This window comes from Heptranchias perlo, unplaced genomic scaffold (assembly GCF_035084215.1).
Source record: "Heptranchias perlo isolate sHepPer1 unplaced genomic scaffold, sHepPer1.hap1 HAP1_SCAFFOLD_373, whole genome shotgun sequence".
Lineage (NCBI taxonomy): Eukaryota > Metazoa > Chordata > Chondrichthyes > Hexanchiformes > Hexanchidae > Heptranchias > Heptranchias perlo.
Window position 1 is genome coordinate 21424 of NW_027139385.1, and position 16077 is coordinate 37500.

At 56.9% G+C, this 16077-nt stretch overlaps 1 protein-coding gene across 5 annotated transcripts in view; it reads right to left on the reverse strand.

The window, feature by feature from the left end:
* The window catches only part of LOC137311622 (myocardin-like), a 75739-nt gene that overhangs the window by 11606 nt on the left and 48056 nt on the right, over window positions 1-16077 (reverse strand). For 3 of the 5 annotated variants that reach the window (XM_067978722.1, XM_067978721.1, XM_067978725.1), the window contains 5 exons: window positions 11212-11287; window positions 8299-8448; window positions 7584-7759; window positions 4613-4741; window positions 1266-1516 (listed from right to left, as the gene is read on the reverse strand). In XM_067978722.1, coding sequence (XP_067834823.1) covers window positions 1266-1516; window positions 4613-4741; window positions 7584-7759; window positions 8299-8448; window positions 11212-11287 — 782 coding nt within the window. The remainder of the gene's footprint in view (window positions 1-1265; window positions 1517-4612; window positions 4742-7583; window positions 7760-8298; window positions 8449-11211; window positions 11288-16077) is intronic. The other 2 variants (XM_067978724.1, XM_067978723.1) reach the window with 1 other exon arrangement.

Below are 16077 nucleotides of genomic sequence, written 5' to 3' on the forward strand. Positions count from 1 at the left end.
TGGATTATGGGGCTCGAGTCCTAGAGTATATCCATCTACCTCCGACAGTGCAGCACTCCCTCAGTACTGGCACCGGGGAGTGTGGGCCTGGATTATGGGGCTCGAGTCTCTGGCAGTGGGTGGGGGACTCGAACCCACCCACTGCAAGAGATAATGTGCGTGCTACCCACTGATGCTGCCTGGTATGAGGAAATTCAGGCTTTCAGGCCTGCAAGGCCCAGCACCACCAAGTAGCAATAATACAGCACAGAAGGAGGCCATTCAGCCCATCATGCTGGCTCGTTGAAAGACCTATCCAATTAGTCCCGTTCCCCCGACTCCCGTGTATCCCTGCAAATTTTTTCCCTTCAAATATTTATTCAATTCCCTTTTGAAAGTTACGGGGCTCGAGTCCTAGAGTATACACTGGAGAAGCTGGGGTTGTTCTCCTTAGAGCAGAGAAGTACTTCCCTTAACCTTCTCTGCTCTGAGGGGAACAATCCCAGATTCTCCAGTCTCTCCACTGGGGTCCCTCATCCCCGGTACCATTCTGGTAAATCTCCTCCTTAACCTTCTCTGCTCTGAGGAGAACAATTCCCAGATTCTCCAGTCTCTCCACATAACTGAGGTCCCTCATCCCCGGTACCATTCTGGTAAATCCCCTCCTTAACCTTCTCTGCTCTGAGGAGAACAATCCCAGATTCTCCAGTCTCTCCACTGGGGTCCTTCATCCCTGGTACCATTCTGGTAAATCCCCTCCTTAACCTTCTCTGCTCTGAGGAGAACAACCCCAGATTCTCCAGTCTCTCCACATAACTGAGGTCCCTCATCCCCGGTACCATTCTGGTAAATCCCCTCCTTAACCTTCTCTGCTCTGAGGAGAACAATTCCCAGATTCTCCAGTCTCTCCACATAACTGAGGTCCCTCATCCCTGGTACCATTCTGGTAAATCTCCTGCTTAACCTTCTCTGCTCTGAGGAGAACAATTCCCAGGTTCTCCAGTCTCTCCACTGGGGTCCCTCATCCCCGGTACCATTCTGGGAAATCTCCTCCTTAACCTTCTCTGCTCTGAGGAGAACAATTCCCAGATTCTCCAGTCTCTCCACATAACTGGGGTCCCGCATCCCTGGTACCATTCTGGTAAATCTCCTCTGCACCCTCTCCGAGGCCTTGACGTCCTTCCTAAAGTGCGGGGCCCAGGATCGAGACCGTAGCCTGTCTCCCCGTGGCTCCCCTGACCTCCAACCCCTGTGACGGCCCCCGCCCCCCCGGACCTTGCACTCACCCCGCGGTCCCGGGCTGGATGGTCTGGTAGCTGACTGCCTGCTGGTGCTGCTGCTGGTTCAAGATCTGGAGCTGGAGAAAGATTTGCTGCTGCTGGAGCAGCCGGGAGTAGGCCGCGTCCATGGCGACCGGACACTTCTCGGCCTTCTGGTCGGGCGGAATGTACTGATGGTACTTCAGCTTCTTCACCTTGGGCTCCTTGGGTTTCTTGTGCCGCTGGGGTTTGCTGGACTCCGAGGCTCTGGGGAGGCCCTGGGCGGAGGGGAGGGAGAAAAAGAAGGACCTCACCTTAACGACGGGCGGCTCAAGACATCGAGTCACAGAGACAGGCCATTCGGCCCAACGGGTCTATCCCGGTGTTTATGCTCCACACGAGGCTCCTCCCTCCCTACTCCATCTCACCCTATCACCCTATCCTTCTATTCCTTTCTCCCTCATGTGTTGATCCAGCTTCCCCTTAAATCCATCTCCACTATTCACCTCAACTACTCCTTGTGGGAGCGAGTTCCACATTCTCACCACTCTCTGGGAAAAGAAGTTTCTCCTGAATTCCCGATTGGATTTATTAGTGACTCTCTTATATTTATGGCCCCCTAGTTCTGGTCTCCCCCACAAGTGGAAACATCTTCTCTATGTCTACCCTATCGAACCCTTTCATAATCTTAAAGACCTCGATCAGGTCACCCCTCAGTCTTCTCTTTTCTGGAGAAAAGAGCCCCAGTCTGTTCAGTCTTTCCTGATAGGTCGAACGTCTCAGTTCTGGTATCATCCTTGCGAATCTTTTTTGCACCTTCTCCAGTGCCTCAATATCCTTTTCATAATATGGAGACCAGAACTGTGCACAGTGCTCCAAGTGTGGTCTAACCAAGGTATATGGAGACCAGAACTGTGCACAGTGCTCCAAGTGTGGTCTAACCAAGGTATATGGAGACCAGAACTGTGCACAGTGCTCCAAGTGTGGTCTAACCAAGGTATATGGAGACCAGAACTGTGCACAGTGCTCCAAGTGTGGTCTAACCAAGGTATATGGAGACCAGAACTGTGCACAGTGCTCCAAGTGTGGTCTAACCAAGGTATATGGAGACCAGAACTGTGCACAGTGCTCCAAGTGTGGTCTAACCAAGGTATATGGAGACCAGAACTGTGCACAGTGCTCCAAGTGTGGTCTAACCAAGGTATATGGAGACCAGAACTGTACACAGTGCTCCAAGTGTGGTCCAACCAAGGTATATGGAGACCAGAACTGTGCACAGTGCTCCAAGTGTGGTCTAACCAAGGTATATGGAGACCAGAACTGTGCACAGTGCTCCAAGTGTGGTCTAACCAAGGTATATGGAGACCAGAACTGTGCACAGTGCTCCAAGTGTGGTCTAACCAAGGTATATGGAGACCAGAACTGTGCACAGTGCTCCAAGTGTGGTCTAACCAAGGTATATGGAGACCAGAACTGTACACAGTGCTCCAAGTGTGGTCCAACCAAGGTATATGGAGACCAGAACTGTGCACAGTGCTCCAAGTGTGGTCTAACCAAGGTATATGGAGACCGGAACTCCCATTTACACAGCACCTTTAACGAAGTAAAACATCCCCAGGCCCTTCGCAGGAGCGCAAATCAGACAAAAAAATCAGACCCCGAGTCACATGAGGAGTTATTAGGGACAGGTGACCAAAAGCTCAGTCAAAGAGGGAGGTTTTAAGGAGCGTCTTAAAGGAGGAGAGAGAGGGGGAGAGGTTTAGGGAGGGAATTCCAGAGCTTAGGGCCCAGGCAGCTGAAGGCACGGCCGCCAATGGTGGAGCGATGGGAATCGGGGATACACAAGAGGCCAGAATTGGAGGAGCGCAGAGATCTCGGAGGGTCGCAGGGGCTGGAGGAGGTTACAGAGATAGGGAGGAGGGGGCGAGGGCCATGGAGTGATTTGAACAGGAGGATGAGAATTGTCGGGGCTGGAGGAGGTTACAGAGATAGGGAGGGGGGGGAGAGGGCCATGGAGGGATTTGAACAGGAGGATGAGAATTGTCGGGGCTGGAGGAGGTTACAGAGATAGGGAGGGGGGCGAGGGTCATGGAGGGATTTGAACAGGAGGATGAGAATTGTAGGGGCTGGAGGAGGTTACACAGATAGGGAGGGGGGCGAGGGCCATGGAGGGATTTGAGCAGGAGGATGAGAATTGTCGGGGCTGGAGGAGGTTACAGAGATAGGGAGGGGGGCGAGGGCCATGGAGGGATTTGAACAGGAGGATGAGAATTGTCGGGGCTGGAGGAGGTTACAGAGATAGGGAGGGGGGCGAGGGCCATGGAGGGATTTGAGCAGGAGGATGAGGATTGTAGGGGCTGGAGGAGGTTACAGAGATAGGGAGGGGGGGGCGAGGGCCATGGAGGGATTTGAACAGGAGGATGAGAATTGTCGGGGCTGGAGGAGGTTACAGAGATAGGGAGGGGGGCGAGGGCCATGGAGGGATTTGAACAGGAGGATGAGAATTGTAGGGGCTGGAGGAGGTTACAGAGATAGGGAGGGGGGCGAGGGCCTTGGAGGGATTTGAACAGGAGGATGAGAATTGTAGGGGCTGGAGGAGGTTACAGAGATAGGGAGGGGGGGGCGAGGGCCATGGAGGGATTTGAACAGGAGGATGAGAATTGTAGGGGCTGGAGGAGGTTACAGAGATAGGGAGGGGGGCGAGGGTCATGGAGGGATTTGAACAGGAGGATGAGAATTGTAGGGGCTGGAGGAGGTTACAGAGATAGGGAGGGGGGGCGAGGGCCATGGAGGGATTTGAACAGGAGGATGAGAATTGTAGGGGCTGGAGGAGGTTACAGAGATAGGGAGGGGGGCGAGGGCCATGGAGGGATTTGAACAGGAGGATGAGAATTGTAGGGGCTGGAGGAGGTTACAGAGATAGGGAGGGGGGCGAGGGCCATGGAGGGATTTGAACAGGAGGATGAGAATTTTAAAATCGAGGCGTTCCCGGACCGGGAACCAGTGTCGGTCCAGCGAGCACAGGGGGTGATGGGTGAACGGGACTCGGTGCGAGTTAGGATACGGGGGGGCAGCAGGAGTGGGCGTCGCTGGCAAGGCCGTCATTTATTGCCCATCTCCCCGTTGCCCCTTGAGAAGGTGACAGTGAGGCTTCTGAAACCCGCTGCAGTCCCGTGTCGGGACAGGGCTATTCGGCCAGGGTCTTGGCCCAGGGGGCGACGAAGGAACGGCCGATTGAGGCCCCAATTCGGGCCGTTGATTGCGGGTGGCGGGGGGCGCGGGCTCGGAGATGATGGGGTCTCCCTCTGTCGCTGCTACCCCACCCTCACCTCCCACACCTGAGTTTGCGTCAGACGACGGTGCCCATTCCTTACCGTGGCCAAAGGTGCGACGGGCACGAGCTGACCGTTGCCGTGCCCGCTGGTCGCCGTGGCGTTGCTCTCGGCCACCAGCTCTGGGATGGCTGCGTGGAGTTGCACCCTCTGCGGCATCGCCAAAGGACCCTGGCGCGAGAGTGAAAAGAAAACGCAGTTAAGGAGAGTCGCCTTCAACCCAGGGGCGGACTCCTCCGTCGAAAGGAACGTGAGAAACAGGAGCGGGAGCCGGCCATTCGGCCCCCCCTCGAGCCTGCTCCGCCATTCATTCAGATCATGGCTGATCTTCGATCTCAACTCCACTTTCCCGCCCGATCCCTCGGATTCCCCTCGAGTGCAAACATCCATCGATCTCAGCCTTGAATATCCTCAACGACTGAGCGTCCACAGCCCTCTGGGGGAGAGAATTCCAAAGATTCACCACCCTCTGAGTGAAGAAATTCCTCCTCATCTCAGTCTTGAATGTCCGACCCCTTATCCTGAGACTATGCCCCCTCGTTCTAGACTCTCCAGCCAGGGGGGAAACAGCCTCTCAGCATCTACCCTGTCAAGCCCCCTCAGAATCTGATATCTTTCGATGAGATCACCTCTCATTCTTCGAAACTCCAGAGAGTATCGGCCCATTCTACTCAATCTCTCCTCATAGGACAACCCTCCCATAGAGTCATAGAGTTATACAGCACGGATAGAGGCCCTTCGGCCCATCGTGTCCGCGCCGGCCATCAAGCCCTGTCTACTCTAATCCCATATTCCAGCATTTGGTCCGTAGCCTTGTATGCTATGGCATTTCAAGTGCTCATCCAAATGCTTCTCGAATGTTGTGAGGGTTCCTGCCTCCACAACCCTCTCAGGCAGTGAGTTCCAGACTCCAACCACCCTCTGGGTGAAAAAGTTCTTTCTCAAATCCCCTCTAAACCTCCCGCCTTTTACCTTGAATCTATGTCCCCTTGTTATAGAACCCTCAACGAAGGGAAAAAGCTCCTTAGTATCCATCCTATCTGTGCCCCTCATAATTTTGTACACCTCAATCATGTCCCCCCTCAGCCTCCTCTGCTCCAAGGAAAACAAACCCAATCTTCCCAGTCTCTCTTCATAGCTGAAGCGCTCCAGCCCTGGTAACATCCTGGTGAATCTCCTCTGCACCCTCTCCAAAGCGATCACATCCTTCCTGTAGTGTGGTGACCAGAACTGCACACAGTACTCCAGCTGTGGCCTAACCAGTGTTTTATACAGCTCCATCATAACCTCCTTGCTCTTATATTCTATGCCTCGGCTAATAAAGGCAAGTATCCCATATGCCTTCTTTACCACCTTATCTACCTGTTCCGCCACCTTCAGGGATCTGTGAACTTGCACACCAAGATCCCTCTGACCCTCTGTCTTGCCTAGGGTCCTCCCATCCCAGGAATCAATCTAGTGAACCTTCGTTGCACTGCCTCTAAGGCGAGTATATCCTTCCTTAGATAAGGAGACCAAAACTGTACCCCAAGTGAGGTCTCACCAAAGTCCTGTACAATTGTAGTAAGACTTCCTGGAGGGCCTCACGCAGCCAAGCTCCGCTGGTCCTGACTTGTCCTGTGCCCCCCACTAACCCTTGCCAAAGTCTGTACACTTGGCAGTTAAGGGGTAGATAGTCAGGAGAGAGAGTCCTGGTTGATTCTGTTGGCGTCCGATTTGACCCCGAGCTGAGCTCCTGACCTCGTATCCGCTCCATCACCGAGACCGCCGACTTCCCCCTCCGTATCATCGCCCGTCTCCGCCTCCTGCCTCAGCTAATCCGCTGCTGAGACCCTCGCCCGTGCCCTTTGTCACCTCCAGACTCGACTGTTCCAGTGCTCTCCTGGCCGGCCTCCCATCGCCCGCCCTCCGTAAACTCCAGCTTGTCCAAAACTCCTGCTGCCCCCCCGTATCCGAACTCACACCAAGTCCCGTTCACCCATCACCCCCTGTGCTCGCTGGACCGACACTGGTTCCCGGTCCGGGAACGCCTCGATTTTAAAATTCACATCCTCCTGTTCAAATCCCTCCATGGCCCTCGTCCCCCCCTCCCTATCTCTGTAACCTCCTCCAGCCCCTACAATTCTCATCCTCCTGTTCAAATCCCTCCATGGCCCTCGCCCCCCTCCCTATCTCTGTAACCTCCTCCAGCCCCTACAATTCTCATCCTCCTGTTCAAATCCCTCCATGACCCTCGCCCCCCTCCCTATCTCTGTAACCTCCTCCAGCCCCTACAATTCTCATCCTCCTGTTCAAATCCCTCCATGGCCCTCGTCCCCCCCTCCCTATCTCTGTAACCTCCTCCAGCCCCTACAATTCTCATCCTCCTGTTCAAATCCCTCCATGGCCCTCGCCCCCCTCCCTATCTCTGTAACCTCCTCCAGCCCCTACAATTCTCATCCTCCTGTTCAAATCCCTCCATGACCCTCGCCCCCCTCCCTATCTCTGTAACCTCCTCCAGCCCCTACAATTCTCATCCTCCTGTTCAAATCCCTCCATGGCCCTCGCCCCCCTCCCTATCTCTGTAACCTCCTCCAGCCCCGACAATTCTCATCCTCCTGTTCAAATCCCTCCATGGCCCTCGCCCCCCTCCCTATCTCTGTAACCTCCTACAACCCTCCGAGATCTCTGCGCTCCTCCAATTCTGGCCTCTTGCGTATCCCCGATTCCCATCGCTCCACCATTGGCGGCCGTGCCTTCAGCTGCCTGGGCCCTGAGCTCTGGAATTCCCTCCCTAAACCTCTCCCCCTCTCTCTCCTCCTTTAAGACGCTCCTTAAAACCTCCCTCTTTGACCGAGCTTTTGGTCACCTGTCCTAATATCTCCTTATATAGCTCGGTGTTAGTTTACGATATGTTTACACTCCTGTGGAGCACCTTGGGGACGTTTTACTGCTTCAAAGGCACTGTATAAAGACGAGTGGTTGTCGGCATGGTAACTACGGCACACGTAAGGCACCTGCTCTACCACCTTACCTGCAAAGGGGCACTGGAGCTGGTTATGGGCTGGTCGGTGGGTTGCTGTGGCGATCCCGCCGTGCTCTGCGATTGGTGGCTCCCCGGTTGCTCTGGCGACGAGGAGTTGCTGCTGCTGCTGCTGTCGTCCTCGAAGGGCGAGGGATCCGAGGGTTGACGGAGGTGGATCTGGCCAACTGGAAGGAAGCAGAGCAGGGTCGTGACCCACATGGCCAGGGGCAAAGGTCGAGCGTCGAAGGGCAAATGGCGCCCCCTCCTCTTTGTGTTACCGCCTCCTGAGCACTAGGCCCGAGGGCAGGCCCTTGTTGCTCGGCAACGGTATCAGGCCCAGCCAGAGGCCTGAGCACTAGGCCCGAGGGCAGGCCCTTGTTGCTAGGCAACGGTATCAGGCCCAGCCAGAGGCCTGAGCACTAGGCCCGAGGGTAGGCCCCTGTTGCTAGGCAACGGTATCAGGCCCAGCTAGTGATCCTGAGCACTAGGCCCGAGGGCAGTCCCCCTGTCGCTAGGCAACGATAACAGGCCCAGCCAGAGGCCTGAGCACAAGGCCCGAGGGCAGGCCCCCTGTCGCTAGGCAACGATAACAGGCCCAGCCAGAGGCCTGAGCACTAGGCCCGAGGGCAGGCCCCCTGTCGCCGGGCGACGTTATCGGCCGTAGATGGAGCCAGGGACTGTCCTGTCTCTGGGCGGCCCACCATGCCTGTGAGAGCCCCGTTACCTTTCATGGCCTCTTTGACGCTGGAGTTGAGGGGAAGGATGTTTTTCTCGACCAGCTCCAGGGGACCAGGCCGGTGAAGTATCTTCTCGTTGAGGTTGTGCGCGAGTCGAGCCTTCTTCTGCTTCATCTGGGTCGGGTTCGCAACGGCATCTGAAGAGGGGACAAGGACAACGGTCACAAGGCATCGTCCAGGTCAGGGACATCACCGCTTCTCAACGGCATCAAGTGTCTGCAGCAAACACTCCCAGGACAGGTACAGGGTTAGATACAGAGTAAAGCTCCCTCTACACTGTCCCGTCAAACACTCCCAGGGCAGGTACAGGGTTAGATACAGAGTAAAGCTCCCTCTACACTGTCCCATCAAACACTCCCAGGGCAGGTACAGGGTTAGATACAGAGTAAAGCTCCCTCTACACTGTCCCATCAAACACTCCCAGGGACAGGTACAGGGTTAGATACAGAGTAAAGCTCCCTCTACACTGTCCCGTCAAACACTCCCAGGGCAGGTACAGAGTTAGATACAGAGTAAAGCTCCCTCTACACTGTCCCATCAAACACTCCCAGGGCAGGTACAGAGTTAGATACAGAGTAAAGCTCCCTCTACACTGTCCCATCAAACACTCCCAGGGCAGGTACAGAGTTAGATACAGAGTAAAGCTCCCTCTACACTGTCCCATCAAACACTCCCAGGGCAGGTACAGAGTTAGATACAGAGTAAAGCTCCCTCTACACTGTCCCATCAAACACTCCCAGGGCAGGTACAGGGTTAGATACAGAGTAAAGCTCCCTCTACACTGTCCCATCAAACACTCCCAGGGTCAGGTACAGGGTTAGATTCAGAGTAAAGCTCCCTCTGCACTGTCCCGTCAAACACTCCCAGGGTCAGGTACAGGGTTAGATACAGAGCAAAGCTCCCTCTACACTGTCCCATCAAACACTCCCAGGGCAGGTACAGGGTTAGATACAGAGTAAAGCTCCCTCTACACTGTCCCATCAAACACTCCCAGGGCAGGTACAGGGTTAGATACAGAGTAAAGCTCCCTCTACACTGTCCCGTCAAACACTCCCAGGGACAGGTACAGGGTTAGATACAGATTAAAGCTCCCTCTACACTGTCCCATCAAACACTCCCAGGGCAGGTACAGGGTTAGAAACAGAGTAAAGCTCCCTCTACACTGTCCCATCAAACACTCCCAGGGCAGGTACAGGGTTAGATACAGAATAAAGCTCCCTCTACACTGTCCCATCAAACACTCCCAGGACAGGTACAGGGTTAGATACAGAGTAAAGCTCCCTCTACACTGTCCCATCAAACACTCCCAGGGCAGGTACAGGGTTAGATACAGAGTAAAGCTCCCTCTACACTGTCCCATCAAACACTCCCAGGGCAGGTACAGGGTTAGATACAGAGTAAAGCTCCCTCTACACTGTCCCATCAAACACTCCCAGGGCAGGTGCAGGGTTAGATACAGAGTAAAGCTCCCTCTACACTGTCCCATCAAACACTCCCAGGGCAGGTACAGGGTTAGATACAGAGTAAAGCTCCCTCTACACTGTCCCATCAAACACTCCCAGGGCAGGTACAGGGTTAGATACAGAGTAAAGCTCCCTCTACACTGTCCCATCAAAAATTCCCAGGGCAAGTACAGCACGGGTTAGATACTCCTTAAAATCTGCCTGCAGGATCTCATCCCTCTTTCTACCTGTGTCGTTGGTACCGATATGGACCACGGCCTCTGGCTGTTCACCCTCCGCCGCCCGCCCCCCCAAGAATGCTCTGCAGCTGCTCAGTGACATCCTTGACCCTGGCACCAGGGAGGCAACATACCATCCTGGAATCACATCTGCGGCCGCAGAAACGCCTGTCTGCTCCCCTGACCTTTCTCCTCCGTACAGTTGAGCCATCCATCGTGCTATGGACTTGGCTCTGGCTACACTCTGCAGAGGGACCCTCTCCCTCACCAGTAGGTTAGAGAACAAGATGCCCTCTGGGGACTCCTACACTACCTGCCTGGTCTCCTAGTCTGTCTGGTGGTCTCCCCCTCTCGCCTCTGAGTCAGAAGGTCGTGCCCCACTCCAGAGACTTGAGCCCCATAATCCAGGCCCACACTCCCCGGTGCCAGTACTGAGGGAGTGCCGCACTGTCGGAGGTAGATGGATATACTCTAGGACTCGAGCCCCATAATCCAGGCCCACACTCCCCGGTGCCAGTACTGAGGGAGTGCTGCACTGTCGGAGGTAGATGGATATACTCTAGGACTTGAGCCCCATAATCCAGGCCCACACTCCCCGGTGCCAGTACTGAGGGAGTGCTGCACTGTCGGAGGTAGATGGATATACTCTAGGACTCGAGCCCCATAATCCAGGCCCACACTCCCCGGTGCCAGTACTGAGGGAGTGCTGCACTGTCGGAGGTGCCGTCTTTCGGATGAGACGTTAAACCGAGGGCCCCGTCTGCCCCTCTCGGGCGGGTGTAAAAGATCCCACGGTCCACTATTGGAAGAAGAGCAGGGGGGAGTTCTCCCCGGGGTCCTGGGGCCGATATTTATCCCTCAACCAACATCAGTAAAAAAAAACCAGATGTTCTGGTCGTTTATCACAGTGCTGTTTGTGGGATCTTGCTGTGCACAAATTGGCTGCTGCGTTTCCTATATTACAAACAGTGACCACACTTCAAAAAAAATGTACTTCATTGGCTGTCAAGGGCTTTGGGACGTCCTGAGGTGGTGAAAGGTGCTATAAAAATGCAAGTCTTTTAAATGTTGACATAGGAATTTATCCTGAGAGGAAGCACATGGGCAGTTGATCTTATGAACACCTGAGAAGGACATGTGAGGGGTCGTCTCTCTCCTCTCTCCTCCCCTCTCCTCCTCCCACCCCCACCCCGACAGAGTGCTGTGTGTGAAATCCCACCTTCGAGAATGTTCATCTTCACCAAATCTGTCCGTTCTGGTCTGCTCCGTATCTTATGTTTCAGAAAGTCCTCTGTCTGCAGAACGGAGACAGAAAATATCGTTTTACTTCCATCTTGACCCCTCTCCCCGGCCCGTTCTGTCCCCCACTCCTCCCCTCCCTCAGTCTCCCACTCCCCAAACTGTGGGACTCCTCCCCTCCCTCAGTCTCCCCCTCTCCAAACTGTGGGACTCCTCCCCTCCCTCAGTCTCCCCCTCTCCAAACTGTGCGACTCCTCCCCTCCCTCAGTCTCCAAACTGTGGGACTCCTCCCCTCCCTCAGTCTCCCACTCCCCAAACTGTGGGACTCCTCCCCTCCCTCAGTCTCCCCCTCTCCAAACTGTGCGACTCCTCCCCTCCCTCAGTCTCCAAACTGTGGGACTCCTCCCCTCCCTCAGTCTCCAAACTGTGGGACTCCTCCCCTCCCTCAGTCTCCAAACTGTGGGACTCCTCCCCTCCCTCAGTCTCCCACTCCCCAAACTGTGGGACTCCTCCCCTCCCTCAGTCTCCCCCTCCCCAAACTGTGGGACTCCTCCCCTCCCTCAGTCTCCCCCTCCCCAAACTGTGGGACTCCTCCCCTCGCTCAGTCTCCCCCTCCCCAAACTGTGGGACTCCTCCCCTCCCTCAGTCTCCCCCTCCCCAAACTGTGGGACTCCTCCCCTCGCTCAGTCTCCCCCTCCCCAAACTGAGGGACTCCTCCCCTCGCTCAGTCTCCCCCTCCCCAAACTGTGGGACTCCTCCCCTCCCTCAGTCTCCCACTCCCCAAACTGAGGGACTCCTCCCCTCGCTCAGTCTCCCCCTCCCCAAACTGTGGGACTCCTCCCCTCCCTCAGTCTCCCCCTCCCCAAACTGTGGGACTCCTCCCCTCCCTCAGTCTCCCCCTCCCCAAACTGTGGGACTCCTCCCCTCCCTCAGTCTCCCACTCCCCAAACTGTGGGACTCCTCCCCTCCCTCAGTCTCCCCCTCCCCAAACTGTGGGACTCCTCCCCTCCCTCAGTCTCCCACTCCCCAAACTGTGGGACTCCTCCCCTCCCTCAGTCTCCCACTCCCCAAACTGAGGGACTCCTCCCCTCCCTCAGTCTCCAAACTGTGGGACTCCTCCCCTCCCTCAGTCTCCAAACTGTGGGACTCCTCCCCTCCCTCAGTCTCCAAACTGTGGGACTCCTCCCCTCCCTCAGTCTCCAAACTGTGGGACTCCTCCCCTCCCTCGGTCTCCAAACTGTGGGACTCCTCCCCTCCCTCGGTCTCCAAACTGTGGGACTCCTCCCCTCCCTCAGTCTCCAAACTGAGGGACTCCTCCCCTCCCTCAGTCTCCAAACTGTGGGACTCCTCCCCTCCCTCAGTCTCCAAACTGAGGGACTCCTCCCCTCCCTCAGTCTCCAAACTGTGGGACTCCTCCCCTCCCTCAGTCTCCAAACTGTGGGACTCCTCCCCTCCCTCAGTCTCCAAACTGTGGGACTCCTCCCCTCCCTCAGTCCCCAAACTGTGGGACTCCTCCCCTCCCTCAATCTCCAAACTGAGGGACTCCTCCCCTCCCTCAGTCCCCAAACTGTGGGACTCCTCCCCTCCCTCAATCCCCAAACTGTGGGACTCCTCCCCTCCCTCACTCCCCAAACTGTGGGACTCCTCCCCTCCCTCAGTCTCCCCCTCTCCAAACTGTGGGACTCCTCCCCTCCCTCAGTCTCCAAACTGTGGGACTCCTCCCCTCCCTCAGTCTCCAAACTGTGGGACACCTCCCCTCCCTCAGTCTCCAAACTGTGGGACTCCTCCCCTCCCTCAGTCTCCCCCTCCCCAAACTGTGGGACTGCTCCCCTCCCTCAGTCTCCCCCTCCCCAAACTGTGGGACTCCTCCCCTCCCTCAGTCTCCCCCTCTCCAAACTGTGGGACTCCTCCCCTCCCTCAGTCTCCCCCTCTCCAAACTGTGGGACTGCTCCCCTCCCTCAGTCTCCAAACTGTGGGACTCCTCCCCTCCCTCAGTCTCCCCCTCTTCAAACTGTGGGACTCCTCCCCTCCCTCAGTCTCCCCCTCTCCAAACTGAGGGACTCCTCCCCTCCCTCAGTCTCCAAACTGTGGGACTCCTCCCCTCCCTCAGTTTCCCACTCACCAAACTGAGGGACTCCTCCCCTCCCTCAGTCTCCAAACTGAGGGACTCCTCCCCTCCCTCAGTCTCCAAACTGAGGGACTCCTCCCCTCCCTCAGTCTCAACTGTGGGACTCCTCCCCTCCCTCAGTCTCCAAACTGAGGGACTCCTCCCCTCTCTCAGTCTCCAAACTGAGGGACTCCTCCCCTCCCTCAGTCCCCAAACTGTGGGACTCCTCCCCTCCCTCACTCCCCTAACTGTGGGACTCCTCCCCTCCCTCAGTCTCCAAACTGTGGGACTCCTCCCCTCCCTCAGTCTCCAAACTGTGGGACTCCTCCCCTCCCTCAGTCTCCAAACTGTGGGACTCCTCCCTTCCCTCGGTCTCCAAACTGAGGGACTCCACCCTTCCCTCGGTCTCCAAACTGTGGGACTCCTCCCTTCCCTCGGTCTCCAAACTGTGGGACTCCTCCCTTCCCTCGGTCTCCAAACTGAGGGACACCTCCCCTCCCTCAGTCTCCAAACTGAGGGACTCCTCCCCTCCCTCAGTCTCCAAACTGTGGGACTGCTCCCCTCCCTCAGTCCCCAAACTGTGGGACTCCTCCCCTCCCTCAGTCTCCAAACTGTGGGACTCCTCCCCTCCCTCAGTCCCCAAACTGTGGGACTCCTCCCCTCCCTCAGTCCCCAAACTGTGGGACTCCTCCCCTCCCTCAGTCCCCAAACTGTGGGACTCCTCCCCTCCCTCAGTCCCCAAACTGAGGGACTCCTCCCCTCCCTCAGTCCCCAAACTGTGCGACTCCTCCCCTCCCTCAGTCTCCAAACTGAGGGACTCCTCCCCTCCCTCAGTCTCCAAACTGTGGGACTCCTCCCCTCCCTCAGTCTCCAAACTGTGGGACTCCTCCCCTCCCTCAGTCTCCAAACTGTGGGACTCCTCCCCTCCCTCAGTCTCCAAACTGTGGGACTCCTCCCCTCCCTCAGTCCCCAAACTGAGGGACTCCTCCCCTCCCTCAGTCTCCAAACTATGGGACTCCTCCCCTCCCTCAGTCCCCAAACTGTGGGACTCCTCCCCTCCCTCAGTCTCCAAACTGTGGGACTCCTCCCCTCCCTCAGTCCCCAAACTGAGGGACTCCTCCCCTCCCTCAGTCTCCAAACTGTGGGACTCCTCCCCTCCCTCAGTCTCCAAACTGTGGGACTCCTCCCCTCCCTCAGTCCCCAAACTGAGGGACTCCTCCCCTCCCTCAGTCCCCAAACTGTGCGACTCCTCCCCTCCCTCAGTCTCCAAACTGTGGGACTCCTCCCCTCCCTCAGTCCCCAAACTGTGCGACTCCTCCCCTCCCTCAGTCTCCAAACTGAGGGACTCCTCCCCTCCCTCAGTCTCCAAACTGTGGGACTCCTCCCCTCCCTCAGTCTCCAAACTGTGGGACTCCTCCCCTCTCTCAGTCTCCAAACTGTGGGACTCCTCCCCTCCCTCGGTCTCCAAACTGTGGGACTCCTCCCTTCCCTCGGTCTCCAAACTGAGGGACTCCACCCTTCCCTCGGTCTCCAAACTGTGGGACTCCTCCCTTCCCTCGGTCTCCAAACTGTGGGACTCCTCCCTTCCCTCGGTCTCCAAACTGTGGGACACCTCCCCTCCCTCAGTCTCCAAACTGAGGGACTCCTCCCCTCCCTCGGTCCCCAAACTGTGGGACTCCTCCCCTCCCTCAGTCTCCAAACTGTGGGACTGCTCCCCTCCCTCAGTCCCCAAACTGTGGGACTCCTCCCCTCCCTCAGTCTCCAAACTGTGGGACTCCTCCCCTCCCTCAGTCTCCAAACTGTGGGACTCCTCCCCTCCCTCAGTCCCCAAACTGTGGGACTCCTCCCCTCCCTCAGTCCCCAAACTGTGGGACTCCTCCCCTCCCTCAGTCCCCAAACTGAGGGACTCCTCCCCTCCCTCAGTCCCCAAACTGTGCGACTCCTCCCCTCCCTCAGTCTCCAAACTGAGGGACTCCTCCCCTCCCTCAGTCTCCAAACTGTGGGACTCCTCCCCTCCCTCAGTCTCCAAACTGTGGGACTCCTCCCCTCCCTCAGTCTCCAAACTGTGGGACTCCTCCCCTCCCTCAGTCCCCAAACTGAGGGACTCCTCCCCTCCCTCAGTCTCCAAACTATGGGACTCCTCCCCTCCCTCAGTCCCCAAACTGTGGGACTCCTCCCCTCCCTCAGTCTCCAAACTGTGGGACTCCTCCCCTCCCTCAGTCCCCAAACTGAGGGACTCCTCCCCTCCCTCAGTCTCCAAACTGTGGGACTCCTCCCCTCCCTCAGTCTCCAAACTGTGGGACTCCTCCCCTCCCTCAGTCCCCAAACTGAGGGACTCCTCCCCTCCCTCAGTCCACAAACTGTGGGACTCCTCCCCTCCCTCAGTCCCCAAACTGTGCGACTCCTCCCCTCCCTCAGTCTCCAAACTGTGGGACTCCTCCCCTCCCTCAGTCCCCAAACTGTGCGACTCCTCCCCTCCCTCAGTCTCCAAACTGAGGGACTCCTCCCCTCCCTCAGTCTCCAAACTGTGGGACTCCTCCCCTCCCTCAGTCTCCAAACTGTGGGACTCCTCCCCTCCCTCAGTCTCCAAACTGTGGGACTCCTCCCCTCCCTCAGTCTCCAAACTGTGGGACTCCTCCCCTCCCTCAGTCCCCAAACTGTGGGACTCCTCCCCTCCCTCAGTCCCCAAACTGTGGGACTCCTCCCCTCCCTCAGTCTCCAAACTGAGGGACTCCTCCC